The 22435-nt window shown below is 39.5% G+C and overlaps 2 protein-coding genes across 10 annotated transcripts in view; both read right to left on the reverse strand.

The window, feature by feature from the left end:
* Window positions 1-4185, reverse strand: part of KRTCAP2 (keratinocyte associated protein 2) — a 139985-nt gene extending 135800 nt beyond the window's left edge. Inside the window, exon 1 of the mRNA XM_012767855.3 lies at window positions 4181-4185. The gene's annotated coding sequence lies outside the window, so the exon portion shown is untranslated. The remainder of the gene's footprint in view (window positions 1-4180) is intronic.
* Window positions 398-22435, reverse strand: part of ASH1L (ASH1 like histone lysine methyltransferase) — a 208151-nt gene continuing 186113 nt past the window's right edge. For 2 of the 9 annotated variants that reach the window (XM_076000203.1, XM_076000204.1), the window contains exons 13-27: window positions 21857-22021; window positions 21584-21678; window positions 20364-20521; window positions 18950-19102; window positions 15921-15975; window positions 15706-15838; window positions 14048-14296; window positions 13081-13167; window positions 11327-11417; window positions 10762-10900; window positions 10476-10648; window positions 8890-9056; window positions 7017-7057; window positions 4691-4992; window positions 408-4354 (exon numbers count right to left, since the gene is read on the reverse strand). In XM_076000203.1, the coding sequence (XP_075856318.1) occupies window positions 4263-4354; window positions 4691-4992; window positions 7017-7057; window positions 8890-9056; window positions 10476-10648; window positions 10762-10900; window positions 11327-11417; window positions 13081-13167; window positions 14048-14296; window positions 15706-15838; window positions 15921-15975; window positions 18950-19102; window positions 20364-20521; window positions 21584-21678; window positions 21857-22021 (2100 nt within the window). In that variant the 3' untranslated portion in view covers window positions 408-4262. Of the gene's footprint in view, window positions 4355-4690; window positions 4993-7016; window positions 7058-8889; window positions 9057-10475; window positions 10649-10761; window positions 10901-11326; window positions 11418-13080; window positions 13168-14047; window positions 14297-15705; window positions 15839-15920; window positions 15976-18949; window positions 19103-20363; window positions 20522-21583; window positions 21679-21856; window positions 22022-22435 lie in introns of all 9 variants that reach the window. The other 7 variants (XM_076000201.1, XM_076000202.1, XM_076000199.1 and 4 more) reach the window with 4 other exon arrangements.

Below are 22435 nucleotides of genomic sequence, written 5' to 3' on the forward strand. Positions count from 1 at the left end.
TGATGTTTCTCAAACTGGATTCTGAGGGCTTTGGGAGTCCTGTTATATTCTTAGGAACCTAAATTCTCGAGTTTTTGAAGCTTCTTCAGTTGTAAATTATTACAAAAGAAATTTTATTTATTTATTTTTATTTATTTATTTATTTTTTATTTACTTTCCTGTAGATCTTGTTTCTGAAAGAAATTTTATTTTTGTAATTTTTTTTTGAGATAGAGTCTCACTTTGTTGCCTGGGCTAGAGTGCTGTGGCGTTAGCCTAGCTCATAGCAACCTCAAACTCCTGGGCTCAAGCGATCCTCCTGCCTCAGCCTCCCAAGTAGCTGGGACTACAGGCGTGTGCCACCATGCCCAGCTAATTTTCTCTATACATTTTTAGTTAGCCAATAAATTTATTTCTATTCTTAGTAGAGACGGGGTCTCGCTCTTGCTCAAGCTGGTTTCGAACTCTTGACCTTGAGTGATCCACCTGCCTCGGCCTCCCAGAGTGCTAGGATTACAGGTGTAAGCCACCACACCCGGCCTATTTTTGTAACATTTAAAATTATGTAACAGTGGAAAAGACTGCTATTACTTTGACATTGGGACCAGGATTTCTCAAAGTGAGATCTGTAATCTTGGGTGGCCCATGATTTCTGAAGTGTCAAACACTGAGATAGAGCTTTCATTTCTCATTACTTAGCCTGCCCTTTCCTCCTGAATCCTATTCCCTTGTCTTGGTTTTAAAATGGGTAATCCTAATAACTGGGAAGAGTCCTAGAATGACATTGTTAGAGCAATCAGTGAGATCTGGCCTGAAAGGACATTTGCAATCAGAGCCTAATATAATGGTTTCACACTTGTGCAGGTGTTAACAAAGCAATGGGACCTCCTTGCAGAACAGGAAATAGACCAAACAATGATACAAAATTTAGTTTTGTAACATTATTATGTATTATAGAACAACAGTAGACAACAAAGGTTAAGAATTAACCAAAGATAAACTTGAGAAAATTTAACACTAACATTGTTTTTGCAGTCATGAAGAGACTGTTAATGTAACAGTGGGGCACCTTGGTCTAGTCTTGAACCCCAAGCCCCTACAGTAGAGATCAAACTCTTGCAAGTCAATTGTCTTGCTGCTTCTGAGCAACTGTATTCTAGCTGAATTTCCAGTCTAAATGTCTGATGCCTGGGACAAAATTTTGTTAGGCCTTCCAGTTATTTGCAGGAGTGGGTTTATCTTCCTTAATAGGGTTACGTTGGCTATTTCTCACACTTTTCTATTTGTGGATGAGCACATAGACTTTGGAGTTCTGGGTCCAGTAATGGTACTAGGTGATCTTTGGCAAGTTATTTAACCTTCCTGAAATTCAGTTTTCACTTCTAAAGAATGAGAATAACAACTTCAAAGGCCTATTATGAGGATTAACTGGGCAAGGTACTTAACCTCTCATTTGCTTCAATTTCCTCATCTATAAAATTAGGTTTTGGTACCTTCCAAAAAGGGCTGTTTGAGGATTAATAAATGACTACATGGAAACTGTTCATGACAGAAATGGTCTAACGTATAGTGGCCTAGAAAATGTGGCCTAAAGTTAGCCTCAGAGGATGTTAATGCGAAATAAATGAGATGATGCATGTGTGTGCCAAGGACGGAGGTGTAGGATGTAGCATGGCATGTTTAACAACAGCTGGACAGTGTGGGTGATTATTGTGCTGTTTAGACTGGGTCTGAACTAGAAAGATCCTAGTACTGAAGAAAAGGCTTTATCCAGTAGTCAACAGCAGTGAGTGTGCTCATGTGGGGCCGAGTACGTTGATGACACGGTTTTACAAAGATCCCCTTTGAAACAGGATGGAGAAGTTCCTAGAAGATAAATGGAGGGTAGAAAAGAGGAAAAAAATAGCAAGCTCACCAGTCCAGAGGAGTTAGGAAAAGTTTTTTCCATTTAATACTAGACTTTCAAGGATTGAGATGCAAGCTTTTTATGCAATTACATCCAATGTTAAAATTGGTAATACATAATTTACAAAGATTAACATCAAAACAATCATCTATTTAGATATGCTTTTGTAAAAAGGAAATATATTAGCAGCATTTATATTTTCCGCAATCACACAGCCTACAAGACATGCAGACTAACTCTGTATCTATTTGCAGTGATGTAGTGCTTTGCCCCGCATTTCAAACACCAAAACCCGCCTGGCAGCTGGGGGGTTCTTTTTATTTCGTTATTATAAAATAACTGAAAAATAAAAAAGGCATTAATTTCTACACCAGTAAGAAAAAACAAGTTTTTGCACTTACCTAACATTTGATTGTCTAAAAAACATTTCAGTTTTTAGTCTTTCAACAAAAGAAAGATAAAATGACAGAGCGTAGTGTCTTTTGCTTCTGTTCTCGCATTTTACAAAGTTTTTTTTCTTTTTCATCTTTTTTAAAATTTAGTGTTTAACACTATAAAGGAAACATTGAATTTTAATCTCTTTCTTGTCATTTTCTTGCTTTTGACTAAAAGGAGACCCCCAAAGTGCCCCTAGTCCCACCTCCCTCCCACCCATTCCCTGCAATGAAAAACAAAAGAAACCACTCAAACGGGCTTGGACATGCGATTTTTCCAGCTCCACACGTGAGTATTTTATACCCAGGTCTCTTAGTAATGTACAGTGCTTCTCTACAGTAAGAAAATACTCCAAACTATTTTCTTAATTCTCTTCTTTCTTTAATAAAATATTTATTTTGCTTTTTCTCTGCTCAAGGGGATCACTGGCATCCCCTATCTCTTTTGTTTTGTTTTTTTCCTCAAGAATGACAAAGGAGAAAAAGAAAAAAAGATTCAATGGAATGAAAGGTGGTCAATGTTTCTACCTAAACGAGTCAGAGCATCGTCATCATAAGGGGAAATGTACATTTAGGACAGCATTGGTCCAATATTAGAAAAAAGTAATGGGGACATGTTTACTATTGTATTGCTTACCAATCACGCAGCAGATATATATATATATATACACACATATATATATACACACACAACTTGGCACATTTAAAAACCATCTTTTCTCTTATAAGAACATCTAAAACGTATATGCATATGTATGTCTGAGAAGACAACAAAGCAAAGCTTTTTAAATTTTATTTTTAAAGAGACAGTATAGTCTGGTAACTTCTGGTCAAGAGAATAGGAAGGAAGAAGACACCCTGGATATACCTCCTGATGATGAAGTCACTCAGAAGGGTGGAGGGAAGATGAGCATAGGAGTGAAAAGAACACACTGTCTCTTTAAGAATGAACATTGAAAACTGTACAATTAAGAAAACAAGAGTAGTGTTTTCAATTGATAATCTACACTCACAACAAATACTCTGATAGGTGAATACTGCTGAACAGTTTATGTAGTGACTTGTTAGTGGGGAGAGTTTAGAGTTCTATTTATGTACGTTTTAAAATGATTTTATTTTCAACTGAATCTCCATTTGCACAGCACAGCAGACACACAAGGACTACAGCGCATCAAAAATAGCATGTATGCTGGCGGGGGCCTGGCTTTCTCATTAGAAAAAAAAAGTTCGGTAGGTTATGAAGAGTAAAACAAATAAAAATAATTACAAGAAGTACTTTGCCCTTCTGACCCCATAGGGGCTTTCCCTGTCCTGTGATTCTATTGGGGGGGGGGAGTATAAGTAGGGAGGGGGCAGCAGTTACAAGTGCTTTGAGCTGTCAACTCATGTTTTACTTAGACCTTTTTGGGCAAAAAAGGAGAGAGAAACTTTCCTAGTTAGGGATATGGGAAGAGGCCCCAGCTACTGTTTCTGTTTTAGGTCTCTGGAGTAGCTCTTAGAGCCAATAGAGAACAGATGGGGTAGGAGTGGGGATCCCGACCCTATCCTTCTGGATTTTGAGTTACACCTGGGTATAGAAAGCAGCCTTTTAGCAGTGCCTGTGGGATCTGAGGATGACACAGAAAAACCCAAGCTGTGGGGAGGAGCAAGTGCTATAAAGTACCAATAGGTTCTGGTCATCCCCAGTGTGGTCCTCTCTCTATGTTATTAACCCTTCGGGTGAAGCAATGGAAAGGAAAATTAATTAAACTCAACTGTCTTAGACAGATCCCCTTCCTCTTCCTCTCCACTAGCTCCAAGGTTTAAGTACCTAATGTTAACATCAAGGCCCCATTCCCCTTGTCTGGACGGACCCTTCCCACCCATGTACTCCCACAGAGGAGGAGGCAGGACTGATGAGCTCCACTGGATCTCAGATGCCTGAGGTTCTCATTCTTTCAGGATCACTTCCGAAAGCTGTTTTCTGGGATAAACAAAGTACGTCTTCGCAGTTTCCTGCCTGATCCTTCCTCCAGCAAGTAGGTCACGTCAATGGCTGAAAACAAAATGAAGGAGGCGCATCAAATACCACTCTGCCACTCCTTATTCCAGATTTGAGCTCTAAAGAGAACACAGGAACTCAATGATTCCTTTTCTGAACTAATAAGCAATTTAGGTCCTCCTCTAGTCCTAGATGAAAAAGGTGGTTTCTCTAGAGAAGATCCTCCCAAGAGTTTCACTCCCGAGATATAACTAAAAGCAAGCCTATGAAAGAATTATGCTATTTTCTTAGAATATTTTCAATGCTGGGCCAGTAATCAGAAGTAGTCACTCCTTCTCCACTTAGTTCTCAATTATTTTAAACCCTAGATATGAGCCTCATTCTTCTTACCATTTTTTCCAGGGATTTTTTCAAGGAGATTGAGCAAGATCTGGTTGAGTCGTTCCCGTTGGTTATGCCGTCGTTCCTCAGGGGTACAAGCTGACTGGGGTTCTTGACTACTTTCCTCTGTTTTTTTTTCACCCTCACTGGTATCAGCAGTGGCCCCTTCCCGTTCTGGCTCCTCCAGGCTAGGCATCTCATTGGCTGCTTGCTCCTGGCTGGCTAGAACCTCTTCAATCAAGGGTAGAGCATCATCTTCCTGGCCCAGGTCTTTTAGGGGTGGTTTTGAGCGTTCAGACTTCCAAGATGATCTGCCAGAAGGATGGGTGAATTTAGGGCAAAGTACTTTGGGGAGGCAAGGGGAATGAAGGGTAGAGGCCTCAGGATGGTTTGAGATCATGGAGTTCAGCTGTTAGAGCCTTAGCTTAAGGTAAGAAACTTGACTCTGGTCTTTATTATTATTTGAACAAATAAATACCTTTCTCTGAAAATTAATTTGCAAAATTCAACTTTTATTCTTTCTCTCAGGAATCTGAAGCACAAATGAGATAGGAATCCACAAAATATTAACAGGGTTGGTAAAATAAATGACTGCTTCATAAGCATGGAAAAGTACTGCACAACCTACAATAGTCCAACTATAATATAAGTATTTATGTATTTATTTCTAAGACAGAGTCTCGCCTGTAGCCCCAGGTAGAGTGCAGTGGCATCATCACGGCTCATGGCCACCTTAAACTCCTGGGCTCAAGCCATCCTCCTCCTGCCTCAGCCTCCCAAGTAGCTGGGACTACAGGCGCACACCACCATGCCCAGCTAATTTTTGTATTTTTAGTAGAGATGTGATCTTGCTCTTGCTCAGGCTGGTCTAAAACTCCTGAATTCAAGCAATCCTCCCACCTTGGCCTCCCAGAGTGCTAGCATTACAGGTGTGAACCACCTTGCCGAGCCCAAAATAAGTATTTTTTTTTTTTTTTTTTGAGACAGAGTCTCGCTTTGTTGCCCAGGCTACAGTGAGTGCCGTGGCGTCAGCCTAGCTCACAGCAACCTCAAACTCCTGGGCTGGAGCGATCCTTCTGCCTCAGCCTCCCGAGTAGCTGGGACTACAGGCATGCGCCACCATGCCCGGCTAATTTTTTTTTTTTATATATATATATATATCAGTTGGCCAATTAATTTCTTTCTATTTTTTTTTATTTTTTTTATTATTTTTTTTTTATTTTCTGGCTAGCCAGGGTCCAAGCCCCAGAGCACCAACGCAGTGGCCACTCTCACAGGCAAGGACCAATTTCTTTCTATTTATAGTAGAGACGGGGTCTCGCTCTTGCTCAGGCTGGTTTTGAACTCCTGACCTTGAGCAATCCGCCCGCCTCGGCCTCCCAAGAGCTAGGATTACAGGCGTGAGCCACCGCGCCCGGCTCCAAAATAAGTATTTAAATGGAGTTTCTACTTTTTTTTTTTTGAGATAGAGTCTCGCTTTGTTGCCCAGGCTAGAGTGAATGCTGTGGCGTCAGCCTAGCTCACAGCAACCTCAAACTCCTGGGCTCAAGCAATCCTTCTGCCTTAGCCTCCCGAGTAGCTGGGACCACAGGCATGCGGCACCATGCCCGGCTAATTTTTTCTATATATATTAGTTGGCCAATTAATTTCGTTCTATTTATAGTAGAGATGGGGGTCTGGCTCTTGCTCAGGCTGGTTTTGAACTCCTGACCTCAAGCAATCTGCCTGCCTTGGCCTCCCAGAGTGCTAGGATTACAGGTGTGAGCCACCGCGCCTGGCTCTGGCGTTTCTACTTTTCCTAAATTTCTTTTTCACATCAATATTATTTCTTCTCCTTATAGTTCAGTTGTTATTTCCCTAGTCAACAGATAAGGAAATTGAAGAAAAGACTTTTTATATTCTCTTTCTCCAAGAATGCCCCTCTCATGTACAAACAAGTAAAAATAAAAACTGAACCCAAACTGCTCAGTGAAAACTGTTCACTCCTGGCTACCTCTGTTCCTTGACAGAAGCACCAAGAGCTGATATACCTTGAGGCAATGGGAAAAGCTTGTAGACATCTACAAAAGACTTTTCTGAGTTATTTGCAGTTCTGTTCTAAATCTTCTTCTCTATCTCTACTCCTTGTAAGCCTCTCTGCTCCCCCAACTAAGGCCCCATAATGAGATTACATCTACTGAATTCTAGTTCTTCCACAGTGTTGCCACCACCTTGGGCTACTCTGCAGAGAATACCCAATTTTAGCAGTGGAGCTGAGTGGGTAGTTCCTTGATAAATGCTCCTTTCAAGCTCTTGGTGAATCCCTTAGGATCCTCACATCCCCCATGGGACTCACCGCCCTCCGTTCCTCTTGTAGTTGTCTGGGACATAATGAGGCTGCAGAAAATAAAAGAAAGAGGTAAGCTGATTGTAGAAGCTGGCAAAGCTAGATCTGGTCTGGGGCCACTCAGAATAAGGGACATAGGGCTAAAGCCCTTACACACTGTGTGAGTATGTTTTAAGGTCAGAAGTTCAGTACTTCTATCAATAACCCACAATGGTTTTCAGCCCTTTTGTAATCCTAGAATTACAGTAGAAGGAATAAACTCACAATTTCTCTACTTCATTTTACTTTATAAATACATTCATGCATTGCATAATGATGGGGATATGTTCTGAGAAGTGCATCATTAGGCGATTTCATCGTGTAAACATCATAGAGTGCACTTACACAGACCTAGATGGTATAGCCTACCTATACACCTAGGCTATACGGTATGGCCTATTACTCCTATGCTACGAACCTGTACAGCATATTATAATACAAACTGAATACTGTAGGCAATTGTTAACAGAATGGCACGTATTTTTTGTATCTAAACAGAAAAGGTAATACAGTGTGCTATGAACGTTACAATGGCTATGGTGATAGGAATTTTTCAGCTCCATTATAATCTTATGGGATCACCATTGTATATGCTATCTGTTAACTGAAACATCATTATGGGGCACATAACTGTAGGTAAGGTTGGGGTTTCAAAGCTAATCAGTGAGTTGTTGATTGAATGATCAAGACCAAATAAGTCTAGATATGAGGAAAAGACCTGTTGGTAGGCAGAGAGAATACAAGACTTTGGAAAAATTTAAAAAATAATAGTAGAAAAAATAGGAATGTATAGGTGTTCTTTTTGGTTAGATTATGTCTAAGCTTTCCAGGGTGACAGCTATGAATTTTGACAGGCCCACTAAAAGAAGACTCAAAGATGAAGCACTCAGCTGGGGTTTTATTACAGCAAACAGATGATTGGATGACCAGAATCTTTATAGAATAATGAATGATACAAAATGATGGCATATGTTCTCAAAAATTTGAAAGAAAAAATACACAGGAAAAAGACTTGAGAATGAAAATGTTGGCTGGGTGTCATGGCTCATGACTGTAATCCTAACACCCTGGGAGACTGAGCCAGGAGGATCACTTAAGGCCTGGAGTTTGAGACCAGCCTGAACAAGAGTGAGATCTCGTCACTACAAAAAACAGAAAAATTTGCTGGGCATGGCGGCACATATCTGTAGTCTTAGCTACTCGAGAGGTTGAGACAGGAGGATTGCTTGAGCCCAGGAGTTTGAGAATGCAATGAGCTATGGTGAGGCCACTGCAATCTTGCCCAGGCAACAGAGTAAAACTCTTTTCTCAAAAAAAAAAGGAAAACTGTTAACAATGGTTATTTTCTGGGTAGTGGAATAATATATGATTTTATTCTTAATCCCTCTATATTTTTCAAATTTTATATAATAATCATGTCTTAAATTTTTAATTCAGACATAAAAAGAAAAAGCATTGAATTATTTTCACCAAAGATTTTCAGGGTTCTAGCCATTCTTTCTACTTGCTGCTTAAAATTATGAGTGTAAAAAATGAAACAAATCAAAAACCTAAAAATGTGGGGCTCAACAGCAAAGATTAAAAGAGAGGTGAGAGAAAAAGGAAAATGTGACTAAGGTGTAATACTGTAATCAACAATTTTCTGAGATATAGCCCAAGCAAAAAAATGTATTTATGCTGTTCAAACATCCCAAATAGAGATGGAGATTTCCTGTTTGGGAAGGAAGTAGGATGAAGAACCAGAGAGCCACTTGAAGATTCTCACTCTGTGAATTTCATTCATGAATCAGACTGTCCTAACATTAAGAAAGGTGTTAAGTATTAAGGAAGGAAGGAGACTTACTGAGAAATCTCTTTTGGGAGTGAGCTTCTTGGGGAAGTGATCAAAGGCATAGGGTTTGGTGCAGACAGGATAGCGATTCCGGTGGATCTTATAAAACAGGTGTGCTGACTTGTCAAGCCGGTAATCACAGATGTACACATCTTGCTCCTTCACCCCTTTGGGTCTCCCTGTGAGTCCAAACACTGTTAAAGAATCTTATTTCCCCTTCCCTCCCTCTGAGCTGCCCAGAGATCACCATACACACTACTGGGAGAGTTGCTAGAGACCTTTAAGGGGAAAAACAGTAGAGTATGCCAGAGTTATGAGAAAAGAATGGAGGTATAAACAAGAGGGAAGTATATTTGTAAACGAACATTTTTTAACTGGGAGAAGGAGTCATCAATGTCACAGAGCTGCAAGAAGTTTGTCAGTTTGAAATAGATAATACTTTCAGACAATTTTGCTACAATACTGAGAGAAAGAGCTAGGCAACTAACTGAACTCTGCTAATAATAACAAATAACATACACTGAGCTTTTACTGTGAGCCATAAACTGGGCTAAACGCTTTTGTGGATTATTTCATTTAATCTTTACAAAACTTTTTTTTTGAGTCAGAGTGTTACTCTGTTGCCTGGGCTAGAGTGCCGTGGCGTTAACCTAGCTCACAGTAAACTCCTGAGCTCAAACTCCTGAGCTCAAGCGATCCTACTGCCTTAGCCTCCCAAGTAGCTGGGACTACAGGCATGCACAACCATGCCCGGCTAATTTTTTCTATATATTTTTAGATGGCCAATTAATTTCTTTCTATTTTTAGTAGAGACGAAGTCTCGCTCTTGCTCAGGTTGGTTTTGAACTCCTGACTTTGAGCAATCCACCCGCCTCGGCCTCCCAGAGTGCTAGGATTACAGGTGTGAGCCACCGCACCTGGTATATAAAACTCTTTAAAATACACTGGATACTAATCCCTATTTTCAGTGGGAAAACTGGTACTTAGGTTAAGTAAATTACCAAGGGCACAGAGATAAAATGTGGTAGAGCTGGAATTCAAAATTAGTCCATAGTATTAAAAAATGTTAATTAAATTTTTAAAAAGGGAATTAACATTTATTGAGTATTAAGCACAAGAAAAAAAATATAGGCTGTACATGGTGGCTTATGCCTGTAATCCCAGCACTCTGGGAGGTCGAGGCAGGTGGATCACTCGAGGTCAGGAGTTCGAAACCAGCCTGAGCAAGACCCTGTCTCTACTAAAAAAAATAGAAATAAATTAATTGACCAACCAAAAATATATATTCAAAAAACTAGCCGGGCATGGTGGCTCATGCCTGTAGTCCCAGCTACTTGGGAGGCTGAGGCAGCAGGATTGCTTGAGCCCAGGAGTTTGAGGTTGCTGTGAGCTAGGCCAATGCCACAGCACTTACTCTAGCCTTGGCAACAAAGTGAGACTCAAAAAGAACCAAAACCAAAACAAAACAAAAAAATATATATATAGTATATCTCTCTGAAGTTTCAAAACTAGCCTTGGAGAATCTTTCATCAGAAGAATGGGATGGGCAATGAAATGGGATCAATGAGGTCATTTTTAAACTAGCCCAGAAAACTTACCTTTACAATATGTATAAAGGTCCAACACACAGCAGGTTCCCACTACAGCCTCCAAGGGGATGATCTCATAGAGTGGTACCCGAAATAGTTCATTATGATAGAACCGACGGGATGGAGAGTGGTGTGTTTCATGGGGACGGAAATAATGGTGACCAAAGGCAAATCGTTCCTCTCTAAAAAAAGGGAAAACAAGAAGGGAGAGGTTTAGGTAATTAGCAAAATCCTAGTGAATACTAGGACTCTGCTAGTAGGGCAGAGCTGGAAGAGACAGGTCCTTAGCACATACTTTTCATTCTTCCAAAGCTTCTCAATGCGGAAGATGTCAAGTTTATCTCGGTTAATGTGAGATAACAGGCGATAGGACTGACGGACTGGGTGGCCATCGGGGGTGCGCCGACTATCCCTCATCAGATATACACAATCACCTAGGAAGGCAGAAATGCAGAAGAAAGTAAAAATGATTCCTGTATGAATTCTATTAGGCATCCACTTGTCAGATTCAAGTCTACATAGAAAAAACTTATAATTTGAAACAATATAAATGTAGAAAGCTAAAACTAGCAGTATAATGGCGAAGACATACACTATGACAACTACATGAGGGAGGACTTCCATTCCTTGGGCTTCCTATGTGTCTTCCTTAGTCTTAAAATTAGCTGTACAACACCTCTGTCACATCATATTAGTATTATCTGGTGGAGAGGTAATGTATGTAAGCATAAGGACTAAAGGATATAAATAACTATTTTTTATTGATATCAAAGGCCATATGGAGATAATGACTATTATACAGACAGCAGATACTTAGAAAGATCAGCTTTGACACCTAGGGTTAGCTCCTGTGTACATACCCTGACGAAGCAGCAAGTCATCTCGGAGCAAACAAATGAAGTAGACACAACCAGGTTGGGCATAGTGGGGCCGCGGGATCATGGGTACCTCCTAATGAGAGAAGAAAGCCAATGGATAAGGGCTGGAATTACTAGTCAGCCTACTGACCTCTCTTCAAAAGAGAAAAAGAACTAACACCTAGAATTCCCAACCAATCAAAACTTACTGTTTAGTCATTTCAATATACCACAAATATGAAAAAAAAAAATGAAAGCAACTAGAGTTATTAAACCTAGAAAAGTGATGGTAGAGGATAAAACTAATAGCCTAAGTATCTCAAACTATGTTCTACAAAACACTAACTGTATGGTTGCTCTATGCCACTTACAGGGTATCTGAGAATATGTGAAGGGGGACTTTAATTATTGTAATGATTGGGGGATGTTACTAGTATTTAGTGCCCAGCGACCAGGGGAGCCAAATATTATGAAATGAATCCCTCACAACAAAGAACTGTCCATCTAAAAATGACAATAGCAACACCATTAAGAAATATTGCCTACTCACTGAAGACATGGCTCCTAAAAAAAAAAAAAAAGAAAAAGAAATATTGCCTAAATCTCTCCTTTTATGGAGGTGCCTTGCCCAAGATCAAGTATATAAATATGGCAGAACTGGCCGGGCGCAGTGGCTCAGGCCTGTAATCCTAGCACTCTGGGAGGCCAAGGCGGGCGGATTGCTCAAGGTCAGGAGTTTGAAACCAGCCTGAGCAAGAGTGAGACCCCATCTCTACTATAAAAATAGAAAGAAATTAATTGGCCAACTAATATATATAGAAAAAATTAGCCGGGCATGGTGGCACATGCCTGTAGTCCCAGCTACTCAGGAGGCTGAGGCAGCAGGATTGCTTGAGCCCAGGAGTTTGAGGTTGCTGTGAGCTAGGCTGATGCTGCGGCACTCACTCTAGCCTGGGCAACAAAGCAAGACTCTGTCTCAAAATAACTAACTAACTAACTAACTAAGGCAGAACCAAGCCAAGAACCTGCTTAATAACTTAGGCAATGACCTTCTTTCCTGTAAAGTGAGCCCAAGGCTAACCTTTGCTGACTTTGAGTCCAGTGTTCTTTCTATTAAACCACTGTCTAAAATAAATTATATTATGATATTTAGGGCACCAAGTGTTGGATTTTGCAAGCATCTCCTTTTATGGCTAGTTATAGTGTTCATAAAAAACTTAGGCTTTTTATTTTATTTTTTTGAGACAGGGACTTATTCTGTTGCTAGGCTAGAGTGCAGTGGTGTCATCATAGCTCACCACAACCTCAAACTCCTGAGCTTAAGTGATCCATTTGCCTCAGCATGCACCAACATGCCCGACTAATTTTTCTATATTTAGTAGAGATGGGGGTCTTGCTCTTGCTCAGGCTGGTCGTGAACTTCTGACCTCAAGCGATCCTCCCACCTCTGCCTCCCAGAGTGCTAGGATTACGGGCGTGAGCCACGGTGCCTGACAAAACCTTAGTTTTTTATACAGTACCATTCCTTTCACAGATTACTAAGATTACTAGATTACTAAGTCTTTTATTTTCTCTTTGATCATACTCCTTAGAGAAAGTAGGGCAGAATTATTACTCTCAATGTAAAATACAAGAAACTGAGGCTCTGAACAACTTATTAAAGGAAATTCTGCATAGCAGGAGCAGGGTAGGTGAGATACCATGTGAGATACCATCTCCTACTTACAAATCCTGAGTTTTATCAGAGGGCAACTTACCCTATCCACAGGCCTTGGGTCACACTGCTCACAAAGGTAGTGTTCCACATCAGAGTTCACTCCCATACAGTCACAGTGCTGCCACACCTGTAGAAATAGTTACAGTTTGAGGGGGATAAGGAGGCTAAGACTTATTGAGAGAAGTCCTAGGGGCTAAGAATAAAAAAATTAGCAATAGGACAGGGTAAAGTAAGATAGGAACTAAGGGATAGGTGGGTGAGAAATTAGATATAAATGGTAAAATAGGAAAAAAGAATAATGACTTGTCTAAACAAAAGTACAAAAGTTTATAGATTGATCCATAATATATAGATCTGAGCAAATAAAATGGAGAGATGAAAATAGGAGGAGAAATGAGGATACTACCAAACTATTACTTAAGTAATATAAATCGATGATATGGCTATTATGAAAGCCTTTATAATTACAAAATGTTTTTACTTACCCTTGTCTAATGTTATCCTAACAACCCTAACATGTTACCCTATGTGGTAATCTCAGCCACTTCACACATAAGGTAATGAGTTCACATATAGTAAGTGGGGACACTAGGGCTCAAATCCAGGCCTTGACTCCTTCATCAGGAGCCCTACATGTATTTATTAATATATACTGCACTCTATCTACATCCATGCTATGTTGAGTATACTACTTCTAATGTTTATCAAGGTAAATCACTATACTAAATACCATCATTCTCCTCGGTCCAGATCATGTGAGATGTGCACAGTGGCAAGTGGGCAGAAAAAAAATGGAAGGTCAAAAAGAAGGGAAGGATTAAATAAAAGAGAGATATATAAAAGGGGAAAGACAATATGATGAACACTAAGGGACAACAGAAACTAACGCTAAGTTACAGTTCACAAAAAGCCTTTCAAGCCAAGCCAAGGGAGGTAGGAGCTGCTTCTTTGAAAATGGTCACCATGCTCATCAGGACCAAGCTTCTGCTTCATCTCCTGACCCTCACCATGCACTTGTCACACTGGATCATGAGACCTTCGTCCTTGTAGAGGCCACAGATACAGCGAATAACATCATCGTCCTTCTCATGCCCATTCTCCTTCTCAGAGACTGAGGTCTCACTGCTGTCTGCCTCACTTGCTGTCTCTCCCACAATCTCATCAATTTGGGCTGATGCCTCATGCCGGGCATTGTAATAGGCCTTTCGTAGGCGGCAAACATCTCTTCCGATGGGCGATTTACGCCCATAGTATTTCTGAAGAAAGCAGAAAAAGAAATCATATTTGGTCTTCTCAGCTTGGCTTAAAAACATAACTGAAGAGGTAATAATTTTCTTTACCTCCCATTTTGGATAATAGATTATCAATAGTATCAAATATACTGCCAGGTAGTTGTTAACAACTTTTTTTTTTTGAGGTAGGGTCTTGCTCTGTTAGCTAGGCTAGAGTGCAGTGGCTTCATCACAGCTCACTGCAACCTCACATTCCTGGGCCCAAGCCATCCTCCTGCCTCAGCATCCTGAGTAGGTGGGACTACCGGTGCCTACTACCATGCCTGGCTAATTTTTAAAATTTTTTTGTAGAGGTGGGGTCTCCCTCTTGCTCAGGGTGGTCTTGAACTTCTGGCCTCAAGCAATCCTCCTGCCTTGGCCTCCCAAAGTGCTAGGATTACAGGCATGAGTCACAGCGCCGGGCCAGCAACAACTTATACTAAACTAAAATAAATTCAAAGTAGAATCTGCACAGTATTTTTCCATTTGCTCTATTGCTCTGTCATTTAATTCTTGTCAAGGGCCTTATTGTCCATAAGATCATGGAATATGAATTAATATCTCAAGTATAATATAGTATAGAAGCTCTCCATTTACCTTTGTCTTACAGACATTTGGGTCTTACAGATACAGACCTGCAGGCATTGAATGTATGGGGAAACTGGGTTTCAGTAGAAATTATGTTACAGTTCAAGACTGCTCTAATTCTTATTCCTGTTTTTCTTTCTCATTTTGTCTTTTAACTTTTACTCTTCCTTTATCTAGTAGCCTCTTTTGTCTTCCAAATACTTCTAAGTATTTCAAAATCACTGAATAATTTCTTCTATGTACCAAACAATATTCCATCCTGTCCTTTAAATCAGCTCAAGGCCACCTACTCTCCCATGAACTTCACCTATTTCATAACCTATCAGCATGATACCCCTTCAATTCCATCCTTAGGATATAGTTCCAACTACTTACCTATATATATTTCTGTGTATTCACATGTACTTATATTCTTGAGGAAATAAACCATAGACATTATTTAAATGTTCTAAAATGTATATATAAAGTACTTATAAAAGGTTCAATATCAAATTAGGTTTTTACAAAAAATTGTTCTTTTGGGGGAATGATTAAATTTTCCATTCTGGTCATATCAATGTCTTCATTGTACAGGATTCTACAATATTTAGTACACTGTAACACACACCCCAAGGGTAACTCAATAAAAATGACAGCCTTTCCCAACCAAAAATATGAAGGTTGGTAGGAGAAGAGAGTAAAGATCTTCAACTTCTAGAATAAACTTCTTCTTTTTTTTTTTCCAGCAACCTCATCCTGCTAGCGTGGTGCCAGGGCGCCTCTAGAACAAACTTCTTAAATCTACATTTGAAGTCAGTGAAAAATACCTCAGCATTCCGAAAGACTTTGAGCATGTCAGCATCAAAAGCTTCCACTGTCTTATAATAACCAGTGAGGATCTGTTTTTCTATGGTGATAAGATCTAGGGGATCAGAGATCTTCTCATAATAATCAGCATTCCTGGAACACAAAGCCAGGGTGTCAATCTGGTACACTTCATACTTTTCTAAAACTCAGATGATTCCTGCAAATGTGAACCTACTTTTTCTTTGGGGGGAGGTTCAAAAGTGGAGCTGCCAGTGCTTGTCGGGAAGAATCTGCAAAAGAATGCAAAGTTTAGTAGAAAGACTCTACGATACAAGGGAGGCAAGCATTATCTCCTAATTGAAAAAGTAGAATCCCTCAAATTAAAAGAAAAAAAAAATACAAGTTTCTTGAAGTCTGACTGTGAAAAATCCACTTTTTCAGAAATGTAAGTAAAGGCAGAGATTAAATGATACTTTCAAGACTGCCTAGACATAGTATATATACTTGAAATGTAGGACAATGTTAGTTGGGCAATTAGAAGACATTCCTATGAAGAATGAGAAATGGAGGCCGGGCACGGTGGCTCACGCCTGTAATCCTAGCACTCTGGAAGGCCGAGGTGGGCAGATTGCTCGAGGTCAGGAGTTCGAAACCAGCCTGAGCAAGAGCAAGACCCCGTCTCTACTATAAATAGAAAGAAATTAATTGGCCAACTAATATATATAGAAAAAATTAGCTGGGCATGGTGGCACATGCCTGTAGTCCCAGCTACTCAGGAGGCTGAGGCAGCAGGATTGCTTGAGCCCAGGAGTTTGAGGTTGCTGTGAGCTAGGATGATGCCACGGCACTCACTCTAGCCTGAGCAACAAAGCAAGACTCAGTCTCAAAAAAGAAACAACCAGAATGAGAGATAGGAACTTACTGAGGTAGCTAGACTGCTTAGGGTAAATTACTGCTCAACAAATATCATTACAGCAAAAAGGATCACTTTATCCAAAATATGTTTTCTAGTTCTTGTTAACTGTACTTTTTTTTTTTTAATTTTTTTTTTTTTGAGACAGAGTCTCACTCTCTTGCCTACAGTGTCATGGCATCAGCCTATCTTACAGCAACCTCAAACTCCTGGGCTCAAGCAATCCTCCTGCCTTAGTCTCCCAAGTTCCTGGGATTACAGGCATGCACCACCATGCCCGGCTCAGTTTTTCTATATATTTTCTAGCTGTCCAATTAATTTCTTTCTATTTTTAGTAGAGACGGGGTCTCACTCTTGCTCAGGCTGGTCTTGAACTCCTGAGCTCAAACAATCCCCCTGTCTCGGCCTCCCAGAGTGTGAGGATTACAGGCGTGAGCTACCACGCCTGGCCTTAATTGTACTTAATTAATGTTATTCTGTTGGACTGGATTCAATTAAATTCCAGATAATTAATAATTTAGTACTGTACTGTGAATATTTTCTGGAATTCATTTTCCTGTAATAGTTATTCTGTATTATGAAAATAGAATTCACACTGAGAGGCTACTTCTAATTTGCCACCATACTTACTTTCTGGCAATTTCACCAGAGAGAGAATAAAAAGCCTATTGTTTCATGCTCAGAATGCCATAACATGGTAGATACATCTACTGCAATTTCACGTTATATCAGATGGGGCTACTTGAGAATGTGTGATCTTTTGGGAATGTAAATGGAATAGGTGCCACAAGGCAGTTTGGTCTCCACTTTCCTCTCTATATCATTAGGTTAATAAAACTGCAAAAATTCACTATAATACTAAAGATAAACAATAGACATAGAAAGAAAGAAAGAAAAAAAAAAAGAACCAAATCTCTCAGAATTTAGAGAAAGGAAGGAAGAGAAACAAGTCAAAGCTGATGGCCAAGGTTGCAATAACTTGTCAAAATCTCATTTTAATATTGCCAAATTTCCTGGTCAGAAAAAGTCACTTGTATTACCAAACTACCTACCCCAAATTAAAAATTCTCTCCTTCCTTACTCCTACCCCCGACACACATACACAAAATATGTCTTAGAAGAGGAAAGGAGTGGTATAAGCTGTCTGCACAAAAGCTCTTTTAAAGTAAATGGTAATTTTCTTCAAAAGTTTATGTTCTTTTTCTTTTCTCTGAGAAAAAAAAAGTTATAGGCACCAGCCACTGCAGCCAGACTCTTTTTCTTTCTTTCTTTATTTGGTAAAACACGTTCTTGCTCTGTTGCCCAGACTGGAGTTCAGTGGTGTGATCACAGCTCACTGCAGCCTCTAACTCCTGGGCTCAAGTGATCTTCCTGCCTTAGTCTCCCAAGAAGCTAGGACTATAGTCCATGACACCATTAAAAAAAATTAAAATTAAAAAAAATTTTGTAGAGAGATGAGGTCTCTCTGTTGTCCAGGCTGATCTCAAACTCTTGGCCTGAAATGATCCTCTCGCCTTGGCCTCCCAAAATGCTGGGATTATAGGCAAGAGCCACCATACCTGGTCTTCTTTTTCTTAATGTACAGGTTGTTAGGGCCTGTAAACCCTCTGAAATACATGCAAAATTATGAATATGTATTTTCTGGGGAGAGGGTCAATGTTTTTATTAGATTCTCAAAGATATCTGTTAATTAAAAAAGGTTAAGAACAGTATTTCATATAATACAGTCATAATACTATCTATCTATATATCTATTTATCTAGCTCACTGTAACCTAAAACTCCTGGGCTCAAGCGATCCTCCTGCCTCAGCCTCCCAAGTAGCTGGACTACAGGTACATGCCACCACAGTTAGATAATTTTCCTATTTTTTTTTTTTTTTTTTTGCTCAGGCTGATCTCAAACTCTTGACCTCAAACAATCCTCCTGCCTCAGCCTCCCAAAGTGGTAGGGTTATAGGTGTAAGCCACTGTGCCTTAGTCTTACTTTTTTATTAAATTGTTAACTCATTGTCTCTCTTTCAGGGAAATTACATAAAAACAGAAATCTGTATCCTATAGATGCAGACAGAGACTAGCTATCCTATAGCTAAAAAATGTGATTTTCTAAATATAGTAGTTAACTATGGCAAAAGTATAAAAAACACAAAAAATTGGCATGTAGAATCTTGGGATTTAAAAACAATTCCTGAAGACTATAACGAGTCCTGTAATTCTATACTTTCCAACAAAAGGTAGAACAATTCCTAATCCTAAAACATCAGTTGTTCTTAGTCTTGGATATCATGAGATGGTAAGTGATATGATTAGAAAAAAAGGTAAGAAGAATGAATCTGGGGGTTGATATGGTCACCTTTATAAGAGATGATACCATCACAGATCTCTTTGAAGATCTGGGCTAGGCGGGCTGCTCGAGCCACTTCAATATTTTCCTCTGCAGCTGCCAACCGTCTTGTTCGAACAGATCGAGCTGTCTGCAGGGCAGAGAACTGGGTCATGAAGACATCTGGAAGGAAAGAGTGAAAATTAGTTTCAGCAAACAAGGAGAAAGAGTGGCTTCCCCTTCCTGGATGGATTCCTGATATTTGCTTTATTTTCCTTAAAGTGATTAAGTAGATTAGTGGGCACAGAGCTTTTTCTCTTTACTGTAAAGAAAAATCAATAAACACTGGAGTTTACTAGAGACATAAATGGGCCAAGAGAAACCTTAGCTTAGTGGCCAAATGCAATATATTGTGATAGCTGTATGTAGGTCTAGGCTTTAAAAGGAGTCTGTCTGCGTTTGAATTCTGGTTTTACTACTTAGCAATGTGGTCTTGGGCAAGTTATTAAACCTGTGTCTCACATTTTCAAAAATAAAAAGGGAATAGTGGTAGTACTTCCTTCATGAGGAAATTATGCAGATTAAACAAGATAATGCTTTTAATGTGTTTAGCTCAGTGCTGGATATATAAGTACTTAGTAAATTATTATTATTGAAAGTTTGAACTAGTTGGGATGTAAGTTCAAAGAATTTATGCCAATCAAATCACTGAAAGGATATGAGATTCTGGGCAAATTTTTCAATCACTCAGTATATTCCCTCATATATCATGCAGAATGCTTTTACCTTTTTCAGGTAAAGAATAAAAGAAGAGCATAATTTTTTGAACATTTTGTTTTCAGTTACAAAGGATGCTTGGATATGCTAGTGCCTCTATTTTCAGTCTGTTCTGGATAACATCTGAACTCAGGAATGCTATTATGCTATTCACTCATGAAGGTTAGAAAAAGGGAAACTCTTCTACATAGTCTAGTGGTTAGGAAAAAGGAAAAAAAAAAGAAAAAAGAAAAAGGAAACCTGATGGTTTGTGCATACAGTGCTGATCTGAATGTCAGGGAAAAAGTCCTTAAATTGACAACCGTGACATTTTCCTCCCTTATTATATTTGGCATCATTCTTTACTTTGTCTGCAAGTTATTTTCCAAGTAGGAAGGAACACAGAGGGCCCACTATCTATCTCATACCTAATGACTATTGCTATATCACCTATATCACTATAGGTGATGTTTGTAAGGCTGGTAAAAGGAGGTTCCTTCCTGTTCCCTACAGTAGAGACAGCAAAGTTTAAGTGGGATGGAGAGGTTATTACTGATTGATTCTTATATGTTTGGATCCTAACTTTTTAGGTCCAGAACCTCTGAATAAATTGTTTGCTTAAAAGTAACTAAAATAATCATTTTTGAGACATCTTATGAAATTAATAAAAATGTTTCCCATGCCTTACCAGACTTGATATTCCCATCATCTCGGCAGATGCCATTCCAGCGGGTATATAATGACGCTGAATGAATATTATCACTTGTGTGCTTTACTTCCTCCTGTTTTTGACGAATCTTTTCCCAGTTTCGGACCAAGAACACATGATGCTTTAATACAAAGTTCCTGCAAGGAGGGAAGAAAAAAGTTCTTTTATTCACTGATTCAATAAGCATTTATCACATGTCTATTCCACATAAGCCACTGTTAGATGATCAAGTGAATAATTATCAGTGAATTGAGCTATTTTAAAAAGAATTATATGGGCAAAACATTACTTAATTTTGTATCTTGATTTTCTTCACGTAAAGGCTACAAAAATTTTGGCAAGGCCAGGTGTGGTGGCTCACAGGTGTAATCTCAGCACTCTGGGAGGCCGAGATGGGAGGACTGCTGGAGCTCAGGAGTTGGAGACCCAGGCGTGGCAGCACGTGCCTGCCTGTACTCCCAGCTACCTCAGGAGACTGAGGCAGGAGGATCACTTGAGTGTAGGAGTTAGAAGTTGCATGAGCTATGATGGCACCACTGCACTCTACCCAGGGTGACAGAGCAAGACTCTGTCTCAAAAAAAACAAAAAAACAAAAAAACCACACACACAAAATTGGCAAGCAAAGCAGCCGGACCAGAGGGTAGAGACTTATGGAGTATTTGTACAAATTCTAAAAGCAGCTGCCAAGATGAAGTATGGGCTTAGGATCAGCTACAACAAGGACAACTGGACAGGTAGATAAAGGCAAAGAGAAATAAGATGAGTAAACTATATTAGGTGCCTCCATGTGGATCCTTAAACTTAAATAAGTTATCTGTATCTTGACTGATCCTATACCATTTTGATGATTCCATTATTTGATTTCCACAATAGCACATATATGGTACCTGTTATGTGATATGAAAATACCTGTGAGTATGGGTGATAGTTACGGAAACTGTTACTTCTCTCTCTCTAGACACACACATACACACTTTGCCTATAGTCATATTTGAAGGAAATGCTAAATTTCAATTAGAAATTAGCGAAGATAAAGACACATTTTCCCTCTTACAAGTTCTCAACTCTCCTCAACTCTTTGCTTAAGACCTCTTATAAAAAAAGAAAATGGATCAACTATATAGATGTTCAATAATTTTTTAAACTAACAAGCAAACCATAACTTGAAAGGACTCAGGTAACAAAATCTCCCTTTTACCTCTCTCGATTGGACATTGGCTTCATCTGTAATTGGGGCGTCAATCTTGTTGGGGTATTGATGTTTTCACTGGGCTCCTCAGAGAGATGGCCTCTCTGAAAAACAGATGGATTGGATTATAGAAAACAAAACAAACATTGCAATCAGAAATCATTTTTTAAGAACATTAAAACCACTCTAAAGATGTCACCCTTTGGTTAATTCTTATTCTAGTAATTGCCTCTAAGCATTTCATGAGCAGCTTTTAGGGAAAGCCATTAGATCATTATTCACCCTTTTCTTCAGCTTGTGCTTAGACTTTCTCTTCTCTTTTGACCGTCCAGACTTTTTATGTGTGGCCACTGGCTGGCTGTTTTTGGTGCTGGAGAGTCCATTCATGCGTTGACTCTTGCCTCCGATGATTCCTCGACATTTCTCAAAGCCACACTTACAAAGTTGCTTTGAAGGGAAAGAAAATTTTTTTAGTCCATAGTCTGCTTTGAAAGTTTATAAAGGGCACCTGAGCATTTGGACACACAACATAAGTATGAATCTAGAAATCTGCATATAGAGGAAAATAACTGATTGAGAGGATAATAAATAGAAATAGTTTTCACTGGAGTAAAAAGGAAAGATTACGTTTTAGGAAAACTTTTCCCTCAGAAAAGAACTCATTGGAGAACAAAAATGATAGGGCAATCTCCTTCTTTCTTTCTTTCTTTTTTTTTTTTGAGACAGAGTCTCACTCTGTTGCTCTGGCTAGAGTGCCGTGGCGTCAGCCTAGCTCACAGCAACCTCAAACTCCTGGGCTCATAAGATCCTTCTGCCTCAGCCTCCCGAGTAGCTGGGACTACAGGCATGCGCCACCATGCC

Source organism: Microcebus murinus, chromosome 2 (genome assembly GCF_040939455.1).
Source record: "Microcebus murinus isolate Inina chromosome 2, M.murinus_Inina_mat1.0, whole genome shotgun sequence".
Lineage (NCBI taxonomy): Eukaryota > Metazoa > Chordata > Mammalia > Primates > Cheirogaleidae > Microcebus > Microcebus murinus.